This window comes from Geotrypetes seraphini, chromosome 3, assembly GCF_902459505.1.
Source record: "Geotrypetes seraphini chromosome 3, aGeoSer1.1, whole genome shotgun sequence".
In the NCBI taxonomy this organism is placed as follows: Eukaryota; Metazoa; Chordata; class Amphibia; order Gymnophiona; family Dermophiidae; genus Geotrypetes; species Geotrypetes seraphini.
This window is the reverse complement of record NC_047086.1, coordinates 11,665,670-11,686,319: the sequence shown is the minus strand read 5'-3', so window position 1 is coordinate 11,686,319 and position 20,650 is coordinate 11,665,670. Positions and strand designations below refer to the sequence as shown.

At 45.4% G+C, this 20,650-nt stretch overlaps 1 protein-coding gene across 2 annotated transcripts; it reads left to right on the top strand.

The window, feature by feature from the left end:
• The first annotated feature begins 2,695 nt into the window (after window positions 1-2,695).
• Window positions 2,696-19,123, top strand: MTRES1 (mitochondrial transcription rescue factor 1). 2 transcript variants are annotated; one of them, XM_033935377.1, is made up of 4 exons: window positions 2,696-2,818; window positions 5,079-5,532; window positions 10,493-10,565; window positions 17,500-19,123. In XM_033935377.1, the coding sequence occupies exons 1-4, from the start codon at window positions 2,755-2,757 to the stop codon at window positions 17,677-17,679; spliced, it is 771 nt and encodes a 256-aa protein (XP_033791268.1). In that variant the 5' UTR covers window positions 2,696-2,754; the 3' UTR covers window positions 17,680-19,123. The 2 variants fall into 2 exon arrangements, with proteins under 2 accessions (XP_033791268.1, XP_033791269.1); XM_033935378.1 differs by lacking the exon at window positions 2,696-2,818 and adding an exon at window positions 2,853-2,970.
• Window positions 19,124-20,650: the final 1,527 nt, after the last annotated feature.

Sequence of the window (20,650 nt, the reverse complement as noted above, 5' to 3'; positions counted from 1 at the left end):
TAGATGTCTGGAATCTCTTTTCCCAACCTAAGTGTGCAGAAGCTCCCTTTTCCCAGGTGTCCAGGATCTCTCCCCTTTCACCTCCTTCCCTCCCTTACTTCCAAGCCCCCCGAGCTCTCTCTCCCCCCTCTCCCCCTCTATGTGTCCTGGTGAGCAGCCTTTCTTCCCTTCCCTCCCCCTAGGTGTCTGGCATCTCTCTTTCCCCACCTAAGTGTGCAGAAGCTCCCTTTTCCCAGGTGTCCAGGATCTCTCCCCTTTCACCTCCTTTCCTCCCTTACTTCCAAGCCCCCCTGAGCTCCCTCCCCTCTTCCATGTGTCCTGGTGACCAGCCTTTCTTCTTTTCCCTCCCCCTAGGTGTCTGGAATCTTTCTTTTCCCAACCTAAGTGTGCAGAAGCTCCATTTTCCCAGGTGTCCAGGATCTCTCCCGTTTCACCTTCTTCCCTCCCTTACTTCCAAGCCCCCCTGAGCTCCCTTCCCCCTTCCATATGTCCTGGTGACCAGCCTTTCTTCTCTTCCCTCCCCCTAGATGTCTGGAATCTCTCTTTTCCCAACCTAAGTGTGCAGAAGCTCCCTTTTCCCAGGTGTCCAGGATCTCTCCCCTTTCACCTCCTTCCCTCCCTTACTTCCAAGCCCCCCGAGCTCTCTCTCCCCCCTCTCCCCCTCTATGTGTCCTGGTGAGCAGCCTTTCTTCCCTTCCCTCCCCCAGGTATCTGGAATCTCTCTTTTCCCAACCTAAGTGTGCAGAAGCTCCCTTTTCCCACGTGTCCAGGATCTCTCCCCTTTCACCTCCTTCCCTCCCTTACTTCCAAGCCCCCCGAGCTCTCTCTCCCCCCTCTCCCCCTCTATGTGTCCTGGTGAGCAGCCTTTCTTCCCTTCCCTCCCCCAGGTATCTGGTATCTCTCTTTCCCCACCTGTGTGTGCAAGAGCTCCTTTTCCCAGGTGTCCAGGATCTCTCCCCTTTCACCTCCTTCCCTCCCTTACTTCCAAGCCCCCCGAGCTCTCTATCCCCCCTCTCCCCCTCTATGTGTCCTGGTGAGCAGCCTTTCTTCCCTTCCCTCCCCCAGGTATCTGGTATCTCTCTTTCCCCACCTGTGTGTGCAAGAGCTCCTTTTCCCAGGTGTCCAGGATCTCTCCCCTTTCATCTCCTTTCCTCCCTTACTTCCAAGCCCCCCTGAGCTCCCTTCCCCCTTCCATGTGTCCTGGTGACCAGCCTTTCTTCCCTTCCCTCCCCCCAGGTGTCTGGCATCTCTCTTTTCCCCACCTAATTGTGCAAGAGCTCCTTTTGCCCAGATGTCCAGGATCACTCCTCTTTCACCTCCTTCTCTCCCTTACTTCCAAGCCCCCATGAGCTCCCTCCCCCCTTCCATGTGTCCTGGTGACCAGCCTTTCTTCTCTTTCCTCCCCCTAGGTGTCTGGAATCTCTCTTTTCCCAACCTAAGTGTGCAGAAGCTCAATTTTCCCAGGTGTACAGGATCTCTACCCTTTCACCTCCTTCCCTCCCTTACTTCCAAGCCCCCCTGAGCTCTCTCTCACCCCTCTCCCCCTCTATGTGTCCTGGTGTGCAGCCTTTCTTCCCTTCCCTTCCCTCTCCCAGGTGTCTGGCATCTCTCTTTCCTCACCTAAGTGTGCAGAAGCTCCCTTTTCCCAGGTGTCCAGGATCTCTCCCATTTCACCTTCTTCCCTCCCTTACTTCCAAGCCCCCATGAGCTCCCTTCCCCCTTCCATGTGTCCTGGTGACCAGCCTTTCTTCTCTTCCCTCCCCTTAGGTGTCTGGAATCTCTCTTTTCCCAACCTAAGTGTGCAGAAGCTCCCTTTTCCCAGGTGTCCAGGATCTCTCCTCTTTCACCTCCTTCCCTCCCTTACTTCCAAGTCCCCCTGAGCTCTCTCTCCCCACTCTCCCTCTCTATGTGTCCTGGTGAGCAGCCTTTCTTCCCTTCCCTCCCCCAGGTGTCTAGCATCTCTCTTTCCCCACCTAAGTGTGCAGAAGCTCCCTTTTCCCAGGTGTCCAGGATCTCTCCCCTTTCATCTCCTTTCCTCCCTTACTTCCAAGCCCCCCTGAGCTCCCTTCCCCCTTCCATGTGTCCTGGTGACCAGCCTTTCTTCTCTTCCCTCCCCCTAGATGTCTGGAATCTCTTTTCCCAACCTAAGTGTGCAGAAGAAGCTCCCTTTTCCCAGGTGTCCAGGATCTCTCCTCTTTCACCTCCTTTCCTCCCTTACTTCAAAGCCCCCCTGAGCTCCCTTCCCCCTTCCATGTGTCCCGGTGACCAGCCTTTCTTCTCTTCCCTCCCCCTAGATGTCTGGAATCTCTCTTTTCCCAACCTAAGTGTGCAGAAGCTCCCTTTTCCCAGGTGTCCAGGATCTCTCCCCTTTCACCTCCTTCCCTCCCCTACTTCCAAGCCCCCATGTGCGCTCTCTCCCACCTCTCCCCTCCCTCCATGTGTCCTGGTGAGCAGCCTTTCTTCCCTCCCCCCCCCCTCCGAGGTATCTGGCCTCTCTCTTTTCCCCACCTAAGTGTGCAAGAGCTCCTTTTGCCCAGCTATCTTTTTCTTTCCCACCCAAGTGGCGGGGCATGTTTCCCTCCTCCTTCCTGGAGTCCAGCGTGTCTTTCTCGCGTCACGCCCCCCTCCCTCCCACCAGCGTGCACAGCTTTCAAAGCGATGACACTACAAACCCCAGAATCCCCATGGAGATGGAGGAAGTGGCGGCGGGCCCCGAGGCCGTGCGCATGCGTCCCCGTGACCTGTCTGCTGCGCATGCTCGCCCACTTGGGGAGCCGGGGCCGAGCGAGGAGGAGGCTGCGGGAGACGGGACTTCCAGGTCAGGGCGTTGCGAAGCGTTCGTGAGCCGTTGCTCCCCGCGCGCGCGGCCTGGGCCGTTGATATGTTGCTGCTCGCGCTGGGCCTCCTCGTGCTTTGCTCCAGGGCACCATTAAGAGTGGCCGGACAGAGAACGGGAAGAGACCTGGAGAGGTCATGAGCCACTCTACTGGATAGACTCTATCTGCCTGTCTATCCTGCCAAAATAAGAACCTAAGAATAGCCTTCCTGGGTCAGACCAACGGTCCATCTAGCCCAGTAGCCCGTTCTCACGGTGGACAATCCAGGTCCCTAGTACCTGGCCAAAACCCAAGGAGTAGCAACATTCTATACAGAATTCCAAAGAATAGCAAGATTCTGGAATCCCAGAGAGTAACAAGATTCCAGAATCCTAAAGAGTAACATTCCATGCGGAGTCCCCCAGAGTAGCAACATTCCATACAGAATCTCAAAGAATAGCAAGATTCCAGAATCCCAGAGAGTAACAAGATTCTAGAATCCCAAAGAGTAGCAACATTCCATACAGAATCTCAAAGAATAGCAAGATTCCAGAATCCCAGAGAGTAACAAGATTCTAGAATCCCAAAGAGTAGCAACATTCCATACAGAATCTCAAAGAATAGCAAGATTCTGGAATCCCAGAGAGTAACAAGATTCCAGAATCCTAAAGAGTAACATTCCATGCGGAATCCCCCAGAGTAGCAACATTCCATTCAGAATCTCAAAGAATAAGCGAGATTCCAGAATCCCAGAGAGTAGCAACATTCCATACAGAATCTCAAAGAACAGCAAGATTCCGGAACCCCAAAGAGTAGCAAGATTCTAGAATCCCAAAGAGTAACATTCCATGCAGAATACCCAGAGTAGCAACATTCCATTCAGAATCTCAAAGAATAGCGAGATTCCGGAATCCCAGAGAGTAACAAGATTCTAGAATCCCAAAGAGTAGCAACATTCCATACAGAATCTCAAAGAACAGCAAGATTCCGGAATCCCAGAGAGTAACAAGATTCCAGAACCCCAAAGAGTAGCAACATTCCATGCTACTGATCCAGGGCAAGCAAAGGCTTTCCCCTTGTTTTTCTCAATAACAGACTATGGACTTTTCCTCCAGGAAATTGTCCAAACCTTACTCAAAACCAGCTAAGCTATCCACTCTTATCACAACCTCTGGCAATGCGTTCCAGAGCTTAACTATTCTCTGAGTGAAAAAAATATTTCCTCCTATTGGTTTTAAATGTATTTCCCTGTAACTTCATCCAGTGTCCCCTAGTCTTTGTAATTTTCATTAACTTGTACCCGTTCTACTCCACTCAGGATTTTGTAGACTATATAATCACTGCAAGTTAGAATTATGCCCTATAAGGAGCAATCGGGAACCCCTAAGACACTGCAAGGCCTCCCCCCCCACACAAACACACACACTCTCTGTCACACACACCACTCGCTCAGAAATGCTTGCAGGAATGGGGCAAATAAATAACATGAGAAAAGAACTCACTGGGATGTGAAAAATTTGTCCCCATGTCATTCTCTGTAATGTGTAACACCACTAAGGGTGTGGCTAAATCGGGAAGTGGTGCTAGGTGCTGTAAAAGGCCTAGATAGGCACCCGAAATGTAGGCCTGGAAAACCAGCACCTATCTTTCACGGAGGCGTGATTCTCTGTGGGGCTTTGTTGTATCACTGGCATGCGATCGGCAGCTGCTGATATTGGTGCCTTATTGCCGTTGTACATTGATCCTAGAATGATGACTGGCCTCACTTTCCAGTCTCAGCAAACTACAAAATCAGTGGTGTGGAGGAGTAGCCTTGGGCAAGTCACTTAACCCCAGAACTTAGATTGCGAGTCCACTGGGGGGGACATAGAAAGTGTCTGCAGGATTATTAGTAGTGAATTGGGCCACGAATTGTAATTTCTGTCCCCTGTTTTGAAGGAGACTGCAGTCAGTCCCTCATGTGCAACCTCCTTTCAGATGCTAAAACACATCTGGAGTTCCTTATCAGTGCTGTTTCCAGCCAACTGCCAGATGTTGCTGCTGTCCTTCATTACTGCAGTAACCAGCCTGACATGCAGGGTGCAAGAAGTTAATCCTAGGTCTAGTGAAAGAGGCTATTATGGTATCCTTTCAAAATAGATCTTGTGTGTGTATTTATCTGTATATTATAGATATATTTGTAATATGCATGCTTTGCAAAGTTTAAAACTATTTTGATAGGTCATTACTATATAGTCACGAAGCATCTGTTTATTTCTGCAGGCTATGCTATGACTGGCATCAGACTGCCCTTTGGAGCATTTAGAAGATTTAATATCTGCTGGGCACTGTGGGAGCCACGACCGTCGCACCAACTCAGTGCATCATGGAGCCGCTGCATCTTCTCCTCGCCTCGCTGCTGCCCTCCCAAGGTGACTTGCTGCACTGTGCGTTTCAGCAGTGCATTACCTGCCCATGCTGGTGGGCTTCTGAGGCAGCACCTTCAGGAGACTGCCATTTGCCTTTCGAGACTTAAAAGCAACAAGGCCTCCAAGAGGAGCAGCAGAGAGACGTTGCAGGACGAGGACGAGGAAGATGTGGAGGAGGACAGCAGTGACATAGAGGATGAGACTGAGGAGGCCTCGAGCGTGCCCAAGGATTACAAGGATCTTAGCAAAGCCGTCCAGTCTTTCCGGTACGATGTCATCATGAAGGCTGGCCTGGACATTTCAAGGCAGTAAGTGCACTGTCAGGCTTTCATGTGAGGGGAAATCCTCTATGCAGTTTGCTTGGGATCCTATACAACAGTGCTTCTCAATTAAGTACTATGGGATAGTGAGCAGACCTGGTTTTTAGAAAACCCATACTGATTATAAATGAGATTTCTTTGCATACAATTTCTTCTAAGATTCAGATGACCGTATTTTTCGCTCCATAAGATGCGCTTTTATTCACCAAAAAAGAGGGTGGAAATAAGGGTGCGTCTTATGAAGCGAATATACCACCCCTCCCCCCCCAGCGGTACCTTTAAATTGTGGTGGGCTGCCTGCTGATTATGCCTTGGCTCGCGACACTTCCTAGTTGTGCTTGTCGCTGGCGCTTCGCTGGATGGCTGCCTGCTGATTACCGGAATGTCGGGGCCAAGCGGTGCACAAGCGGGCTGCTGCTTGGCGCACGCCGTTTCTGAATAGCTGCCTCAGTTCTCACGAGGCCGGGGGACTGGGATGGAATTTAAAGGTGCTGGGGGTATGTAAAAGTGATGATTGATTGAGGGGGGGGGGGGCTGGGATGGAATTTAAAGGTGCCAGGTATATATTAGTATACAGTTGAGTTCAGAATGGTTTTTTTCTTGTTTTCCTCCTCTAAATCTGAGGTGCGTCTTATGGTGAGGTGCGTCTTATGGAGTGAAAAATACGGTAATTTACTTAGCTTCTTGTCCATCGTAGAAGCCTCAAAGAGCACATTTGACACACACACCCAATCTTTTGCAATGTATGTTAACGTAAGAGTGGACCAAGTGGTGGACATAGGCCCCTCCACTGCTTGGGCAAGTGACAGAAGCTTATTCCCAGCAAACCTGAGGTCATATACTTAATCCAACAGTCAGGCCTTCTCCCACATTTTACTGCTAGGTATCCTAATAATCCCATAGAAGTATGTAAAGCTTTAGTAAGTGCGAGCCACTGCTTTACAGCTTTCCTGTGTCCGTGGCACTGCCATTTGCTGAAGATCTCCACGATCCTGCCAGTGACCGAATGCAGGTCCAACTTGTGCAGGCTTTGTCAGCATGATGCCTAGTGGCACTTTGCACCAGCTTTGCCCCTCTACAGATGTACACCCTAAAAAAAAAGTGTTCCCTGTCCCCAATTTGGTAGTCGGTACAGAATGATAGGATCATCACTTTTTGAAGTTTTAATTGCCGTGCTCGGTTGCTTTCATTTGAACACCTATTTAGTTTGCTTTTGAAGTTTTGGCATGTTAAGTCTGAGTGACTGCCTCAGTTTGGAAAATGTTATATGACTTCACCTTTCCGAATATCCTTCTCTTCTTCGATGAGCAAACTTGGGTTTGGATCTGCTGTATCTGACCCAACCAGCTGGAATCGGATGTGACCTGGGGGTCACAGAGGGAGGGGATTGAGGGGTGGCCTCTAAAGAAACTTCTGTTCAACCTGGGGGAAGGAAGGGAGGTTGGTGGGATATTTGAACTAGGGTAGACAGGTGACTCCATGGAGTATGACATTCTTTATATTGACAGCAAATTTCAGAGCTCTAGTCCATTGAATTAATGCTCATTGGGTGCATTACATGAAGAACAGTAAGTTCCATTTAGAGAACAAGGTTTTAAGCCCTATCTTCTCATGATTTGATTGGGTTTTCCTTTCTTACCCATTTGATGGAGTTCATTGCTAGTCAGTTGTAGTGGTATATCAAATTGTGAATGGATGACTAAATGAGAGAGATTGTGATTCCCCCCGGGACAGATAGGAAAAATGCTTGAAGTACCTGTATGTAAACCGCTTTCAATGTGGTTGTAACACTACAAAAAGGCAGGATAAAAGTCCCTGTCCCTTTCCCTGATGTCATAATGCCTGGCAGAAACCCAAATAGCAGCAACATTCCAGAGCTCATATTGTGATGTCATAATGCTTCATTCCACCAATGCCTAAGAGCCAACTTCAGCAGTGATGTCACCATGGCTTCATCGTTCTATGCTTGGCTCACTTCTGATATTGAATTGGAGGAGAGTGTGGTACACACTGAAGTTATGGGTTCCCTTCAAACCCTACTGTGCTCCTTGTGACCCTGGGCAACTCACTTAATCCTCAGGTACATTAGATAGATTGTGAGCCCACAGGGACAGAGAGGAAAAATGTTTGAAAGTACCTGTATGTAAACCGCTTTGAGTGTGATTGTGGAACTACAAAATGGTGGTATACAAGTCCCTATCCCTAATCATTATGGATATCCTGAAAACCTGACTGGCTAGAGGTGCCTTGAGGACTGGGTTCAGAACCACTTCCTTCGGGGAGGGGGGGAGAGTGAGCGAGCAAGAAGACCAGGGATGGGAAGGCTTCCTGCCAATTCTGCCTTTTTTCTCACATACCCCAGTCTTTTTTTTTTTTTTTTTCCCTAACATAGGGGTTTTCAACCTGGTTCTTGGTAAAGAAAGACACGGTGACAAAATTCATCACCGTTCATCACCGTCCCCGCGGATAACCGCGGGGAAACCATCTTCATGTCATTCTTTAAGGAGAGAGGGAAGAATCGGAGTACGAATAGCCAAAACCACTGACCCTCAAGCTTTGCTGTGAAGAATGCTGGTGTAGAAGGACTGAGGTTGAAATAGACACTAGAAAATGGCATGGGATTATTTCCCGTGGTTATCCGCGGGGACGGGGACGGTGATGAATTTTGCCACCGTGTCATTCTCTAGTTCTTGGGACACACCAAGCCAGTCAGGTTTTCAGGATATTCACGGTCATGTGAAAAAATTAGAACACCCCATGAAATTTTCAGTTCTTTCTTAAGATATGTTCATATATCGACGTCAAATCTTTTTTTGTTGTTGTTGTTTATCTCTGGAAAAGAAAGTGATGTAATTGCAGGTAAACCACAAAAATTTTCCTTGATTTACTCATGAAACAAAAGCTATCCACAAAAAATGTGTATTCTAACTGAGGAATAAATTAGGACACCACTACATATCCTCCCATTTAAAGTGCAGGTGTATCACATCAGGTGAACAATGATTAGAACATCATTACTCAGCATTTTGAAGGAGGTCTGCCCTACTTAAACCTCAGACATTTAGTTTGGTGTGCTCATGACTGCTGCGGTGAGAGTGAACACCATGGTGAGATCAAAAGAGCTGTCTGAGGCCTTATAAGTCTGGGAAGGGATTTAAAAAGATCTCGAAAGAATGAGGAGTGTGTGGCACAGTGGTTGGAGCTACAGCCTCAGCACCCAGGGATTGTGGGTTCAAACCCCACACTGCTTCTTGTGACCCTGGGCAAGTCACTCAGTCCTCCATAGTCCCAGGTACATTAGATAGATTGGGAGCCCACCAGGACAGGTAGGGAAAATGCTTGAGTACCTGACTATAAAAACCGCTTAGATAATCTTGATAGGCGGTATATAAAAAAACCTAATAAGCTTGAAACTTGAAATAAACTAGACATTAGCCATTCCATGGTCCGGAAAATAGTGTACAAGTGGAGGACTTTCCAAACAACTGCCAACATGCCCAGTTCCAACCAAGTTGACCCCCAGAATAGACCTCAAGATGCTAAAAGAAGTCTCCAAAAACCCTAAAAGGTCAACGCAGGCTTTTGCTACTGTTGATGTGAAATTGCATGCCTCTACAATCAGAAAGAGACTGCACAAATTTAACTTGCATGGGAGGAGTGCAAGGAGGAAACCTTTGCTCTCTAAGAGATACATCAAGGCCAGACTGAAGTTTGTCAGAGAGAACGTAGACATACACCAGGACTTCTGGAAGTGTTCTGTGGACAGATGAACTCTTTCGACATCAGAAAAGAGGACTAGTTTGGCGTACACCAAATACAGCATTCCAGGAAAAGAAGCTCATGTGAAGCATGGAGGTGGAAGTGTCATGGTTTGGGGATACTTTACTGCAGCAGGACCTGGCCAGCTCACCATCATAGAATCCACCATGAATTCTACTGTGTATCAGAGGGTGTTTGAGGAACATGTGAGACCATCTGTAAGAAAATTAAAGCTGAAGCGAAACCAGACCCTGCAACACAGTGACCTAAAACATACCAGTAAATGCACCAATGACTGGCTGAAAACTAAGAAATGGAGAGTCCTGGGGTGGCTGAGTCAAAGCCCTGATCTTAATCCCATGAGATGCTGTGGGGTGATTTGAAACTGGCTGTACATGCAAGAAACCCCTCAAACATCTCTCCGCTGAAAGAATTCTGCATTGAGGAGTGGGCCAAACTTTCCTCAAACCAATGTCAGAGACTTGTAGATGGCTGCAAGAAGTGTCTCACTGCAGTTACTTCAGCCAAAGGGGGTAACACTAGCTATTAGGGTGTCCTAATTTGTTCCTCAGTTAGAATACACATTTTTATGGATATTTTTTGTTTCATGAGTAAATCAAGGAAAAGTTCTGTTGTTTACCTGCAATTACATCACTTTCTTTTCCAGAGATAAATAAAAAAAGATTTCAAATTGATATATGAACATTTCAAAACAAAGAACTGAATATTTCATGGGGTGTCCTAATTTTTTCACATGACTAGATGTGCATGCAAATTTATCACACGTTTGTTTATGGTGGATAGTTTGAAAATCGAACTGGGTCGAGAACCTCTGCTTTCTGGGCCTCCCTGAGGGCGAGATTCCGTTGCCAGCCTGTCAGGATAGGTTTGCACATGCCATTTTTCTTTGATAGGAAAGTTAGGCACATAGGTTACTGCACCAAAAAGAGAAGATAAAATGCTCTTCCTTCAATGCAGCACTTGGAGATTTGGAAAGTTTTGAACTTGAATGTAACCTGCTTTCCTTATATTGTCAGCTTCTGATAACCCTGCTTTCTGCTGCTGATGTTTCTCATGTGCTTGAAAAGACTGCAATTTAGGGTGTTACAGGCTTCTGTAGAGTGATGTTGGTGTGCACTTTTTGTGAGCTTGATTGGTAATGAAGCAATAATTTGTTCTTAATTTCAAGCAAAGTGGAGGAGGCATTCTACGGTAATCTGCTGAGACTGAATGGGGAAAAGCTGTGGAAGAAAAGTCGAACGGTGAGTGCTTGTATATTAAGAGTCAGGGGAGACAAACCCACATTCCTGCTGACTGTGAACAAGTTTCCAACCCTATCCTGGGGGACCAGCAGCCAGTCAGGTTTACAGGAAAGCTCTAATGAATCTCTCCTGCCTGCCGCCCTGAATCGCTGCCTTGCTCTCCCCCGAATCTCTTGCCTGCCGCCGTGCTCTCCCCTGAATCTCTCCTGCCCTTCCCCGCACAGCAAGCCCGTGGTTTTAGCCTGCGGGTTTAAGCGGATTAAAACCACGGGCTCGCAAAGAAGTTGAGAAAAAAGTTTTTAAAAAAGAGGCTGCTTCTGTTACCGCCAGGGATGAGGTCGGGACCCCCCCCCCCCAAAAAAAACCCCCAAAATGCAGCAAAAGAACATGAACGCATGCGCAGGCCATCTACAGCAGGGGTCTCAAAGTCCCTCCTTGAGGGCCGCAATCCAGTCGGATTTTCAGGATTTCCCCAATGAATATGCATGAGATTTATTTGCATGCACTGCTTTCAATGCATATTCATTGGGGAAATCCTGAAAAGCCGACTGGATTGCGGCCCTCAAGGAGGGACTTTGAGATCCCTGATCTAATGGGAAAGCAGATGGTCTGCGCATGCGTCTGAAACGCACACTAGCGATCCGTGTCGGCGCATGGGAGGTGTTCCTCCGATCGCCCCCATTAGAATATTGTGGCTTGAAGAATCCATTGGACCTGCCCGGATGGGACTCGATTAGGTAGGTTAGTGAATCTAGCCCTTAGTGACTTGCCCAGGGTCCCAAGGAGCAACACAGAGTTTGAACCCATGACTTCAGGGTGCAAAACACTATGCCACACTCTCCTATAGGAGGAGAATCAGACCAACACAGAGGAGGAAATTTTACAGCCATGCCAAAGCAATATCCAGAACGAAAGGAAGGTTACTGTAGGCCCTGGAAATGAATTTAGAGCCTCTTAAGTGGAAAAATGCAGATTTTGATAAGCTTGGGAACACACAATTATAAATTTGGTGCTCTCACTCGCCCATACCAATTTGTTAAGAAGGGTGTTGAAGAACAATTTTGCTCCACCCCTTTGTAAGTACTATGCGGGGATAGGAAGAAATAGCAGAGGAAAAGCTTCTGGGTCGCCGAAGGCAAGCGTGCTTACTTCACTCATGCTTCCAGCAGCCCGAAGAGTTAGAACAGCGCTGCTGGAAACGAGAACAGTGAGCAGGCACCGGATCTCGCCGGGGGACCACCTAGAAGGTCTCCGCGGGACGCAACTGGCTCATGGGCCATGCAATGAAGACCACTGATATAGAGTGTGGGTGCTAGATGCAGTACTTAGAGCATGGCGTTGACCCAGTACAAAAGATTATGGTCAGAGACAGCATAAAGAATTTCTATTAGAATTATTATCCCCTGGGATTACTAAACACTTGTTGTTTTCTGAGGAATCTAAAGCAGGGGTGGTCACACTTTTTTGGCTTGTGAGCTACTTTTAAAATGACCAAGTCAAAATGATCTACCAACAATAAAATTTAGAAAAACACAAAGCACACTGTACGCTGAGAAAATGTTAATTATCATTTGTATTCAGGGTTTTTTTCAGAGGTCAAGGCAGATGACTATGCAACATCACCTCAGTAACAACTATACAAAAATAGACAAATATACCCTCTCCCCTTAAACCACGATAAGGGTTTTTAGCTCAGGGAGCTGCGCTGATTGCCCTGCATAGCTCCCAACGCTCATAGGCTCCCTGTGCTAAAAACCACTATTGTGGTTTAGTAAAAGGGGGCCATAGAGCAAAATATAAACAGAAGATATAAATTCTCAAACGGACACATTTTGATCACTAAATTGAAAAAATCATTTTTCCTACCTTTTTGTCTGGTGATTTCATGAGTCTCTGCACTTCCTTCTTCTGTAAATCCAATCTTTCTTTCTTTCTGTCCCCTCCCCTTTTCTTTCTGTCTCTTTTTCTTTCTCTCCCCCTGCCTGCCTGTTTTTCTTTCTCTCTCCCCCTGCCCCCCAAGCCATCGCACTGATTTCTCCACTTCCCCGATTCTTTCTCCTGCTCCCCGTCCAAGCCACCACGTCAATTTCTCCCTGCTTCCCCGAGCCAGGCCTGGCGATTGGCTGGCCCAGAACTTCCTCTCTGGTGTCAGAATTGATGTCGGAGGTGAAGGCTTGTGGATCCGGCACTTGTACGTGCCTGGCCTGGTTCGGGGAGGCAGGAAGAACAAGATTGCAAAGGCAACGCAATTTGACTCGCGTTGCTTTTGCAATCTACTGGTCAATCGTGATCGACCATTTGGGCACCCCTGATCTAAAGGAACCCTTTTTGACATGTTAATGCTTAGGACTGGGTCTGTGTGGAAGACCCAGCCATCCCAAATTATTTCAGTGCCCGAAGCAAGGAGTTGGCAAGCTGTGGGATTGCCCCATACATAGAGGACAGGTCCCTTGAAGAGGGCAGGGCAGAGGTATCCACAGAGAGCACTTTGCTTTGTCTTTGATATTTGAGCCTTGTAATATGAGCTTGAAGCACCAACAGTTGTACACGACTTTGGTTTATGCTCACAAAATTTTCGGCTCCATATTTGCTATGATCTGCCACTTTTGGTTTTGTATCTTGACTCCATCGATTCGAATAGAAATGCAATCTTTTTTGCCGAGATATAGACTGCTGAATTCATCCTCTTCATCCAACTGTTGACTACTTTTGGAAATTGTTTGACAACTTTCTGGTTAGATGAAGCACAAATATCCTGCTCTTCCTTGATTTTTCAGGCCATCTTTACCATTTGTTTTGAAATTCTAAACTCGAATGCTGTAACTTTTATTGCCCAACTTCTTGGGACCAAGATCAGTATTTGAATTTTTTTCAATCTATCGGATATTCCAGTTTTTTTCCTTCATTTGTTCAATCGGGTCACTGTAGTTTTGACATATGACACATTCTGTGGTTTGACTAGAGACCGACCAACATCCTGAGCTGCTAATCCAGCGGTAGAAGTTACCTAGTGCATTCTCAAATTTTCTACACGTTCGGTTTTTCATTTCTTATAACCCACTTTATCTCTACTGCTCACTTTGGAGATTTACCCATTGCAGAAGAAGAGGATGATGCAGCTCCACTTTGTACCATGAAACCAGATTCAGCTTTACATTTTGGGCAAATTTTCTGATCCAATTTAGTGTTTCTTTTTGTCAGTTGATTCAATTTATTGGCCATTTCAAGATCAACTTTGAAAAGTCCTATTTTGCCAAGATGATTTTGCTTTCCAAACTAATTACAGCATTTCTTTTGCATCATCTAATATATTTTTTTGAGGTATCTTGCTTTGTGATGCAAACAGATTTTATCATCATCCGAGAGATTAATTTCCCTTTATTTATTTATTTATTTATAACTTTATTACAATAACAAACAGAAAATCCAACTAAACTGCAGTGAAATTTCGAATCAAAGAACAAAAACCAAAAACTGCAGTAATGGTGTACAGGACACCAAGTCTTTAATAAACAATCATAAAAATAAGATGATAAAACAGTTTGTATCCAAAAGGACTGATAAGACCGGACCCAACACGGTCCGTGTTTCGAACATAAGAATTGCCACTGCTGGATCAGACCAGTGGTCCATCCTGCCCAGCAGTCTGCTCACGCGGCAGCCCTCAGGTCAAAGACCAGTGCTCTAAATGAGTCCAGCCTAACCTGCGTATGTTCCAGTTTAGCAGGAACTTGTCCAATTTTGTCTTGAAACCCTGGAGGGTGTTTTCCCCTATAACAGACTCCGGAAGAGCGTTCCAGCTCTCCACCACTCTCTGGGTGAAGAAGAACTTCCTTATGTTTGTATGGAATCTATCTCCTTTCAACTTTAGAGAGTGCCCTCTCATTCTCCCTACCTTGGAGAGGATGAACAGTCTGTTTTTATCTACTAAGTCTATTCCCTTCAGTATTTTGAACGTTTCGATCAAGTCCCCTCTCAGTCTCCTCTTTTCAAGGGAAAAGAGGCCCAGTTTCTCCAATCTCTCATTGTATGGCAACTCCTCCAGCCCTTTAAACATTTTAGGTGCTCTTCTCTGGACCCTTTTGAGTAGTACCGTGTCCTTCCTGGACGCAGTACTCCAGGTGAGTGCACCATTGCCCAGTACAGTAGCATGATAACCCTCTCCGATCATTTTGTGATCCCCTTCTTAATCATTCCTAGCATTCTGTTCTCCCTTTTTGCCGCCGCCACACATTGCGCAGACGGTTTCATCAACTTGTCGATTAGAACTCCCAAGTCTCTTTCCTGGGAGGTCTCTCCAAGTACCGCCCAGGACATCCTGTGTTCATGCATGAGATTTTTGTTACCGACATGCATCAATTTACACTTATCCATATTGAACCTCATTTGCCATGTCGATGCCCATTTCTCGAGCTTGATTATGTCACGTTGCAGATCTTCGCAAATCCCCCTGTGTCTTCACTACTCTGAATAACTTCATATCGTCCGCAAATTTAATCACCTCGTCGTTCTAGAGTGTGTCAATACATGAGAACCTGATGGATAACAACTGGATAAACATTGGAAGTAGCAGTGAATAGCCATGGAAGCTCCTACTTGGTGACACACTCCAGGACCCCGTGTTGGGTCTGGTCTTATCAGTCCTTCTGGATAGAAACTCTTTTATGATCTTATTTTTATGATTGTTTATTAAAGACTTAGCGTCCTGTACACCACTGTTCTTCAACCGCCGTTCCATGTACCGGTGCCGGTCCGCAGGAAATTTCTGCCGGTCCGCACAGGGCCGGCAAGATTAAGGTGACCATAGGTCCCGTTTTCAGACCCTGTCCCTGCCTGTCGCGCAAAAAAAATAAAAAAAAGCCGCCTTCCTTTCCCTGGGTTGGCTGCTTTCTTACCACCCTGCTGCTGCTTCTAAAGACGACAGGAAGTCTCCTTTCAGACGTCAGAAAGAAGACTTCGTGTCGGCTTTAGCAGTAGCAGCAGCAGGAGGGCAAGATAGTAACCGACCCGGGGAAAGGAAGGAGGGAGGCTTTTTTTTTTTTTTTTTTTTGCGCGACAGGGAGGGAAGGAGGTAGGCAGGCAAGCAGGCTGACTTTGGCCAGGGAGGGTGGGAGAGAGGTAGACAGGCAGGCAGGCTGGCTTCGGGGGTGGGGGTGGGACAAAGTGTGGAAGGCAGTGAGAAGGACATAGGAAGGAGGCACTGGGGGCACTAAGGACATGGGAAGGAAGCACTGTGGGCACTAAGGACATGGGAAGGAGGCACTGAAAAAGCCCTTTGAAATATATGGGCGAAACATGTTGGTGATTCTACCCCCATATGAAGCGTCTTTGCACAGATAAGTACTTTTAGTACATATTTATTTAAGACTTAACATTAAATTATAAACACTTAAAGTATTTAAGTTATTTAATAAAATTGGATCCGATGATGATTGGGAGTATAAAGCCCGGCACTATGAAAGAAGTTTGAGCGCCTGGTGGCCCACTGAGGATCAATAAGACAGTTTGCACCGTGTGATGAATGAAGTGCTGCATAAATGTGAGATTAGTTCTGACATTTTGGTGATAGTTATTGGATGGTTCTTCAATGAAGTGTGTTTGAATAGTGCCAAAGGTTAACACATGCTAAGAAGCATAGCGCAACTGAGTAAAAAGGAGCCCTTAGTATCAGTTTGTTCTCTGAACAGTTATTGAAAACCAAAACCATCTTTTTTACGAAAACATGCTCTTTCTAATAGAGTTGGTTCAAAAAATTTCCCAGATAACTTTTTCCTAAAAGCTGGTTAAAAATACCTGATTTTTGATGGTTTCGAAAAATCCCAAAATTTAAAGTGAAATTGTAAAGTAACGAGATTAGCTTATAAGTTGAAATCTTATATTTGAGAACAAAGTCATGTCAAAAAATAATAGAATTTTACAGAAGCTACAGAAGGCTAAACTTTTAAATTTTTTTGCATGTCCATTTTTTCATCCCACTTTGAGGCTTTTTACATATATCAGTTTTAAAAATATTAAAATCTGAATTGGTTCCATTGAATAGATCATAAAACATTGTATAAGATCCCCAAGTTTCATTTGTTTTACTTGTATGACCAAGAAAATGTTTTGACTCAAAGTTGTAAATATTTTGCAGGGATATACTGTATATCAGTGGTCTCAAACTCAAACTGTTTGAAGGGCCACATTTTGGATTTGTAGGTACTTGGAGGGCCTCAGAAAAATAGTTAATGTCTTATGAAATAAATGACAATTTATAGTTTATAAATCTTTCCTCAATAATAATATTGTAATTTATAGCTAAAGAGACATATGATCAAGAAACTGTTTTATTTTACTTTTGTGATTATGATAAATATACCAAGGGCCTCAAAATAGTACCTGGCGGGCCGCATGTGGCCCCCGGGCCGCATGTTTGAGACCACTGCTGTATATGGTCGTAGTATGGTATCAACCAAAAAGCTGTATCTCCTCAACTATTCCACTGGTGAATCTTAAACTTTACCAAAGTAAGTTTCATCAAAATCCATGATGGCGAGTTGGGGCACTTTTCTAAAATTAGACCACTTAACGTGGAATGACCCAGTAGTTAAATTAACGTTCACACTTGAAAGAACAAAAAATAGGGAATTGGAGGGGGAGAGGGCAGTTAGATTGCACCAGGAGTCAGTGGGACGTGACCCACACAATCACAGGTACGTTTTCTGGGTAGACTGGGCAGGCCAGGCTGGTCGTCTTCTCTCATCATTTAATAGATTAAGTAACTGGAGTGAAAACCAAAGCTGGAGCTGTATAGGTGTCTAGGGCCTTGGTTTGAGTGACATAGACAGGAGCAATGAGGTAGTTTAAACAAGTCAACAGTCCTTAGCCGCTGAGACCTAGTCCACCACAAATGTGAAGTGTTTATGGTAATTTATTTTGTGATTTTATTTTGCAGGTGAAAGTTGGTGACACTCTGGATCTTATAGTCGGGCAGGATAAGGAAACTGAGGTGGCCACAGTTATGAGAGTCTTGTTGAAAAAAGCGCTGGAGGAGAAGACCCAGACAGACAAGTACAAAGTAATGCTGAGGCGCTGGAAGAACTTAAAAGTCCCTCTACTTGAGGTGTCGAAATAACAGGGAAACGTGCAAGAGACCATGAACATCGTCCTGGCAAAGAAAAGTCATTTGCAGTGGAAAGGACCTCTGATATCTATTACTTTTGTCGCTGTTAAATGTTGCCCTCGCTTTGAAAGATCCTGGGATGGAGAGGAGCCCATGACTGTATGGTATTGTGTGGAGTCAGTGTTGTCTCTGGGGTGCATTCATTGAGGGTGTCACTGCCTCTCTGGCTGCCTTAAACTGAAAGTGAGTGACACAAGCCTGGTCTGGAAACAATGATGGTAAAATAATAATTAATTATATTTAATAAATCTGTATGAGTTTCCAGAGAGGAACCAGGTATGTCATCCAGGTATGTACATCCTAGCCCACTACCTCCCCCTTCCCCGATCCTCATCTAGTCCTTCCCTTGTAGCTCCTTTCTCGTTATAATCCCTGTAAACCGTGCCGAGCTCCACAACCTTGGAGATGGTGCGGTATATAAACCTAAGGTTTAGTTTAGTTTAGTTTATGTCTGCTTTTGGGGCCTTCGGTGAGAGGGGAAAATAAAGCCTTGTGAGTTCCGCTCGTCTGAGCACAGTGACTTGGATGGGATTCAAATGTGAGTCACGGGCACTGGCACCCAGCAATGGGGTACCCTAGGGGGCATTGCAGTGGACTTCACATAAAAGGTTCCAGGTACACATGTCACCATTACCCCCTTAAATTGTTTTGGGAGCCCTCCAAAACCCACCAGAAGTCTACTATACCCAACCATACACCCTTATGCTAGGTTTTGGAGGGCTCTCACATTCCCCCAAGTGTACCTAGTTAAGAGTGAGATATGGGCCTGGATTCTCATCTCTACTCCAGGGACCTGCCTACTTCTCTTAAAGGCTGGTATGTACTATTTCATTCACATCTTAGGAGGGGATTAGTGTCCACAGAGGAGAGTAAGGGAGGATATGCTTTCAAGCCTCCAGTGGTTGAAAAGGTGACAGTGAAAGCTAGAAGGATGCTAGGGTGCAAAGGGAGAGGTATGGCCAGTAGGAAAAAGGAGGTATTGATGCCCCTGTATAAGACTGATGAGACCTCATTTAGAATATTATGTACAATTCTGGAGGCCGCACCTTCAAAAAGATATAAAAAGGATGGAGTCGGTCCAGAAGAAGGCTACTAAAATGGTGTGTGGTCTTCGTCATATGGTATATGGGGACAGACATTAAAGATCTCAGATGTTTCCTCTGTGGAGGAAAGGCAGGAGAGGGGAGATATGATAGAGACGTTTAAATACCTACGTGGTGTAAATACACATGAGGTGAGTCATATGAAGGAAAGCTCTAGAATGAGGGACATAAGATGGTTTCTGAGCACACATCACAAAAATTTTTTTTTAAATAAATGTTTGACTTATTCTTGCTGTACATTGCCTTGAGCGAATCTCTTCAACAAGGAAGTAAATAAATACTACTAAGAAATATTTTCAGTGATGTTGAATATTATGGTTTATGGTGTGAGTCACCCTGATTTGTTTTATGTATTATGTGGATTTTTGACAAGCGTTAGTATTTTATGAGTGTTCTCCCTGGTATATACAGTATATGTTTTTCAATTAATAGCCATGAGAGACATTTACCGTACTAGCAAATCTGTCTCATGAATATTCATTGTGGATATCCTGAAAACCACTGCTTTAGTTCATTATGTCTGTGCCCCACTGTTCAAAAGAGCCAGTCACAATGTTGATTTTATTTACATAACATAACATAAAAACTCACTTCTAGAACGCAATTACTGCTAAGTTCTATGTGGTTCACAGAAGATTATGTGCAAAAGATGAGAAAGAAAGGCAAAACATGCCTAATTTCCAAAGGATTCTGCAAAAGGATGCGTTTTTGAAGTTTGTCGAAATTGAGAATAAGAGTTGACCAACCCAAGTTCAGAAGCTGTGATCTTGCTAAAGAATCAGTCAGTTGCCTGAAAGGAATAGCCAGAGCTTTTGGGACTGCACAAGTCCCTTCTAAGCTGTGACACGTTTCTAAACTATATACCGCATCCTCTCCATAGAGATGGAGCTCGGCACGGTTTATAGAAACATTAATATAAGGAAGGAAAAGCATAATAAGAATTAGTGATTATAAAGAGGGTAGCGAGATTTACATTTTTGAGAATATGTTATAATATCTGGATACCTTCTATTAGATATCAAGCCAGTCTGTTTTTCAAGATATCCACATGATTGTGCATAAGATATATTTCAGTTGCGTCCCTTCTGGATTCTATACAGGAGGAAGGGCATAATCAAAACAAAACATCTAAGTCCAATTTGGGTGAAGGTCGTTAGTCACCCAAAGTCAGCAGCTGTAAAATGTCCATTCTCGAAAAGTACATCCACAATTTTTTTTTTTTTAAATTCATCAATCTATACATCCAGGCATTCGATTGTCCAGACTGCCACTATGTCTATCTTCATATCACATTCTCAACCAAAAATTTGTCCAAAGTCCGAAACATCCAGAACAAGACCTTTAGGTCGTGGGAGGGGCTAGCATTGTGATGGATGGGCCACCCAGACATGGCAACAGAGCAATGGGGCACCTTAGAGGGCACTGCTGTGAACTTCATAAAAAGGGTGCCAGATAAACATCTCACCACAACTCCCCCAAAGCCCACTATACCCACCTGTCTACAACCCTAATAGCCCTTAGGCTGCAGGGTCTCTCATACGAAGAGAGACTGAGCAGACTGCGGCTCTACACTCTAGAGGAACGCAGGGAGAGAGGGGACATGATTGAGACATTTAAATACATCACAGGACGTGTCGAGGTGGAAGATGACATCCTCTTCCCCAAAGGACCCTCGACCACAAGAGGGCATCCGCTTAAGCTCAGAGGAGGGAAATTTAGTAGTGACACCAGGAAGTATTTTTTCACGGAAAGGGTGGTAGATCACTGGAATAAGCTTCCGGTGCAGGTGGTCGAGGCCACCGGCGTGCTTGACTTTAAAA

Bases quoted from the DNA above. Each gene is read 5' to 3' on its own strand.
- MTRES1 (XM_033935377.1), top strand. From the start codon at position 2,755: ATGCTCGCCCACTTGGGGAGCCGGGGCCGAGCGAGGAGGAGGCTGCGG. The intron at 2,819-5,078 runs GTCAGGGCGTTG...TTATTTCTGCAG, and splicing joins GCGGGAGACGGGACTTCCAG to GCTATGCTATGACTGGCATC. The intron at 10,566-17,499 runs GTGAGTGCTTGT...TTTATTTTGCAG, and splicing joins TGTGGAAGAAAAGTCGAACG to GTGAAAGTTGGTGACACTCT.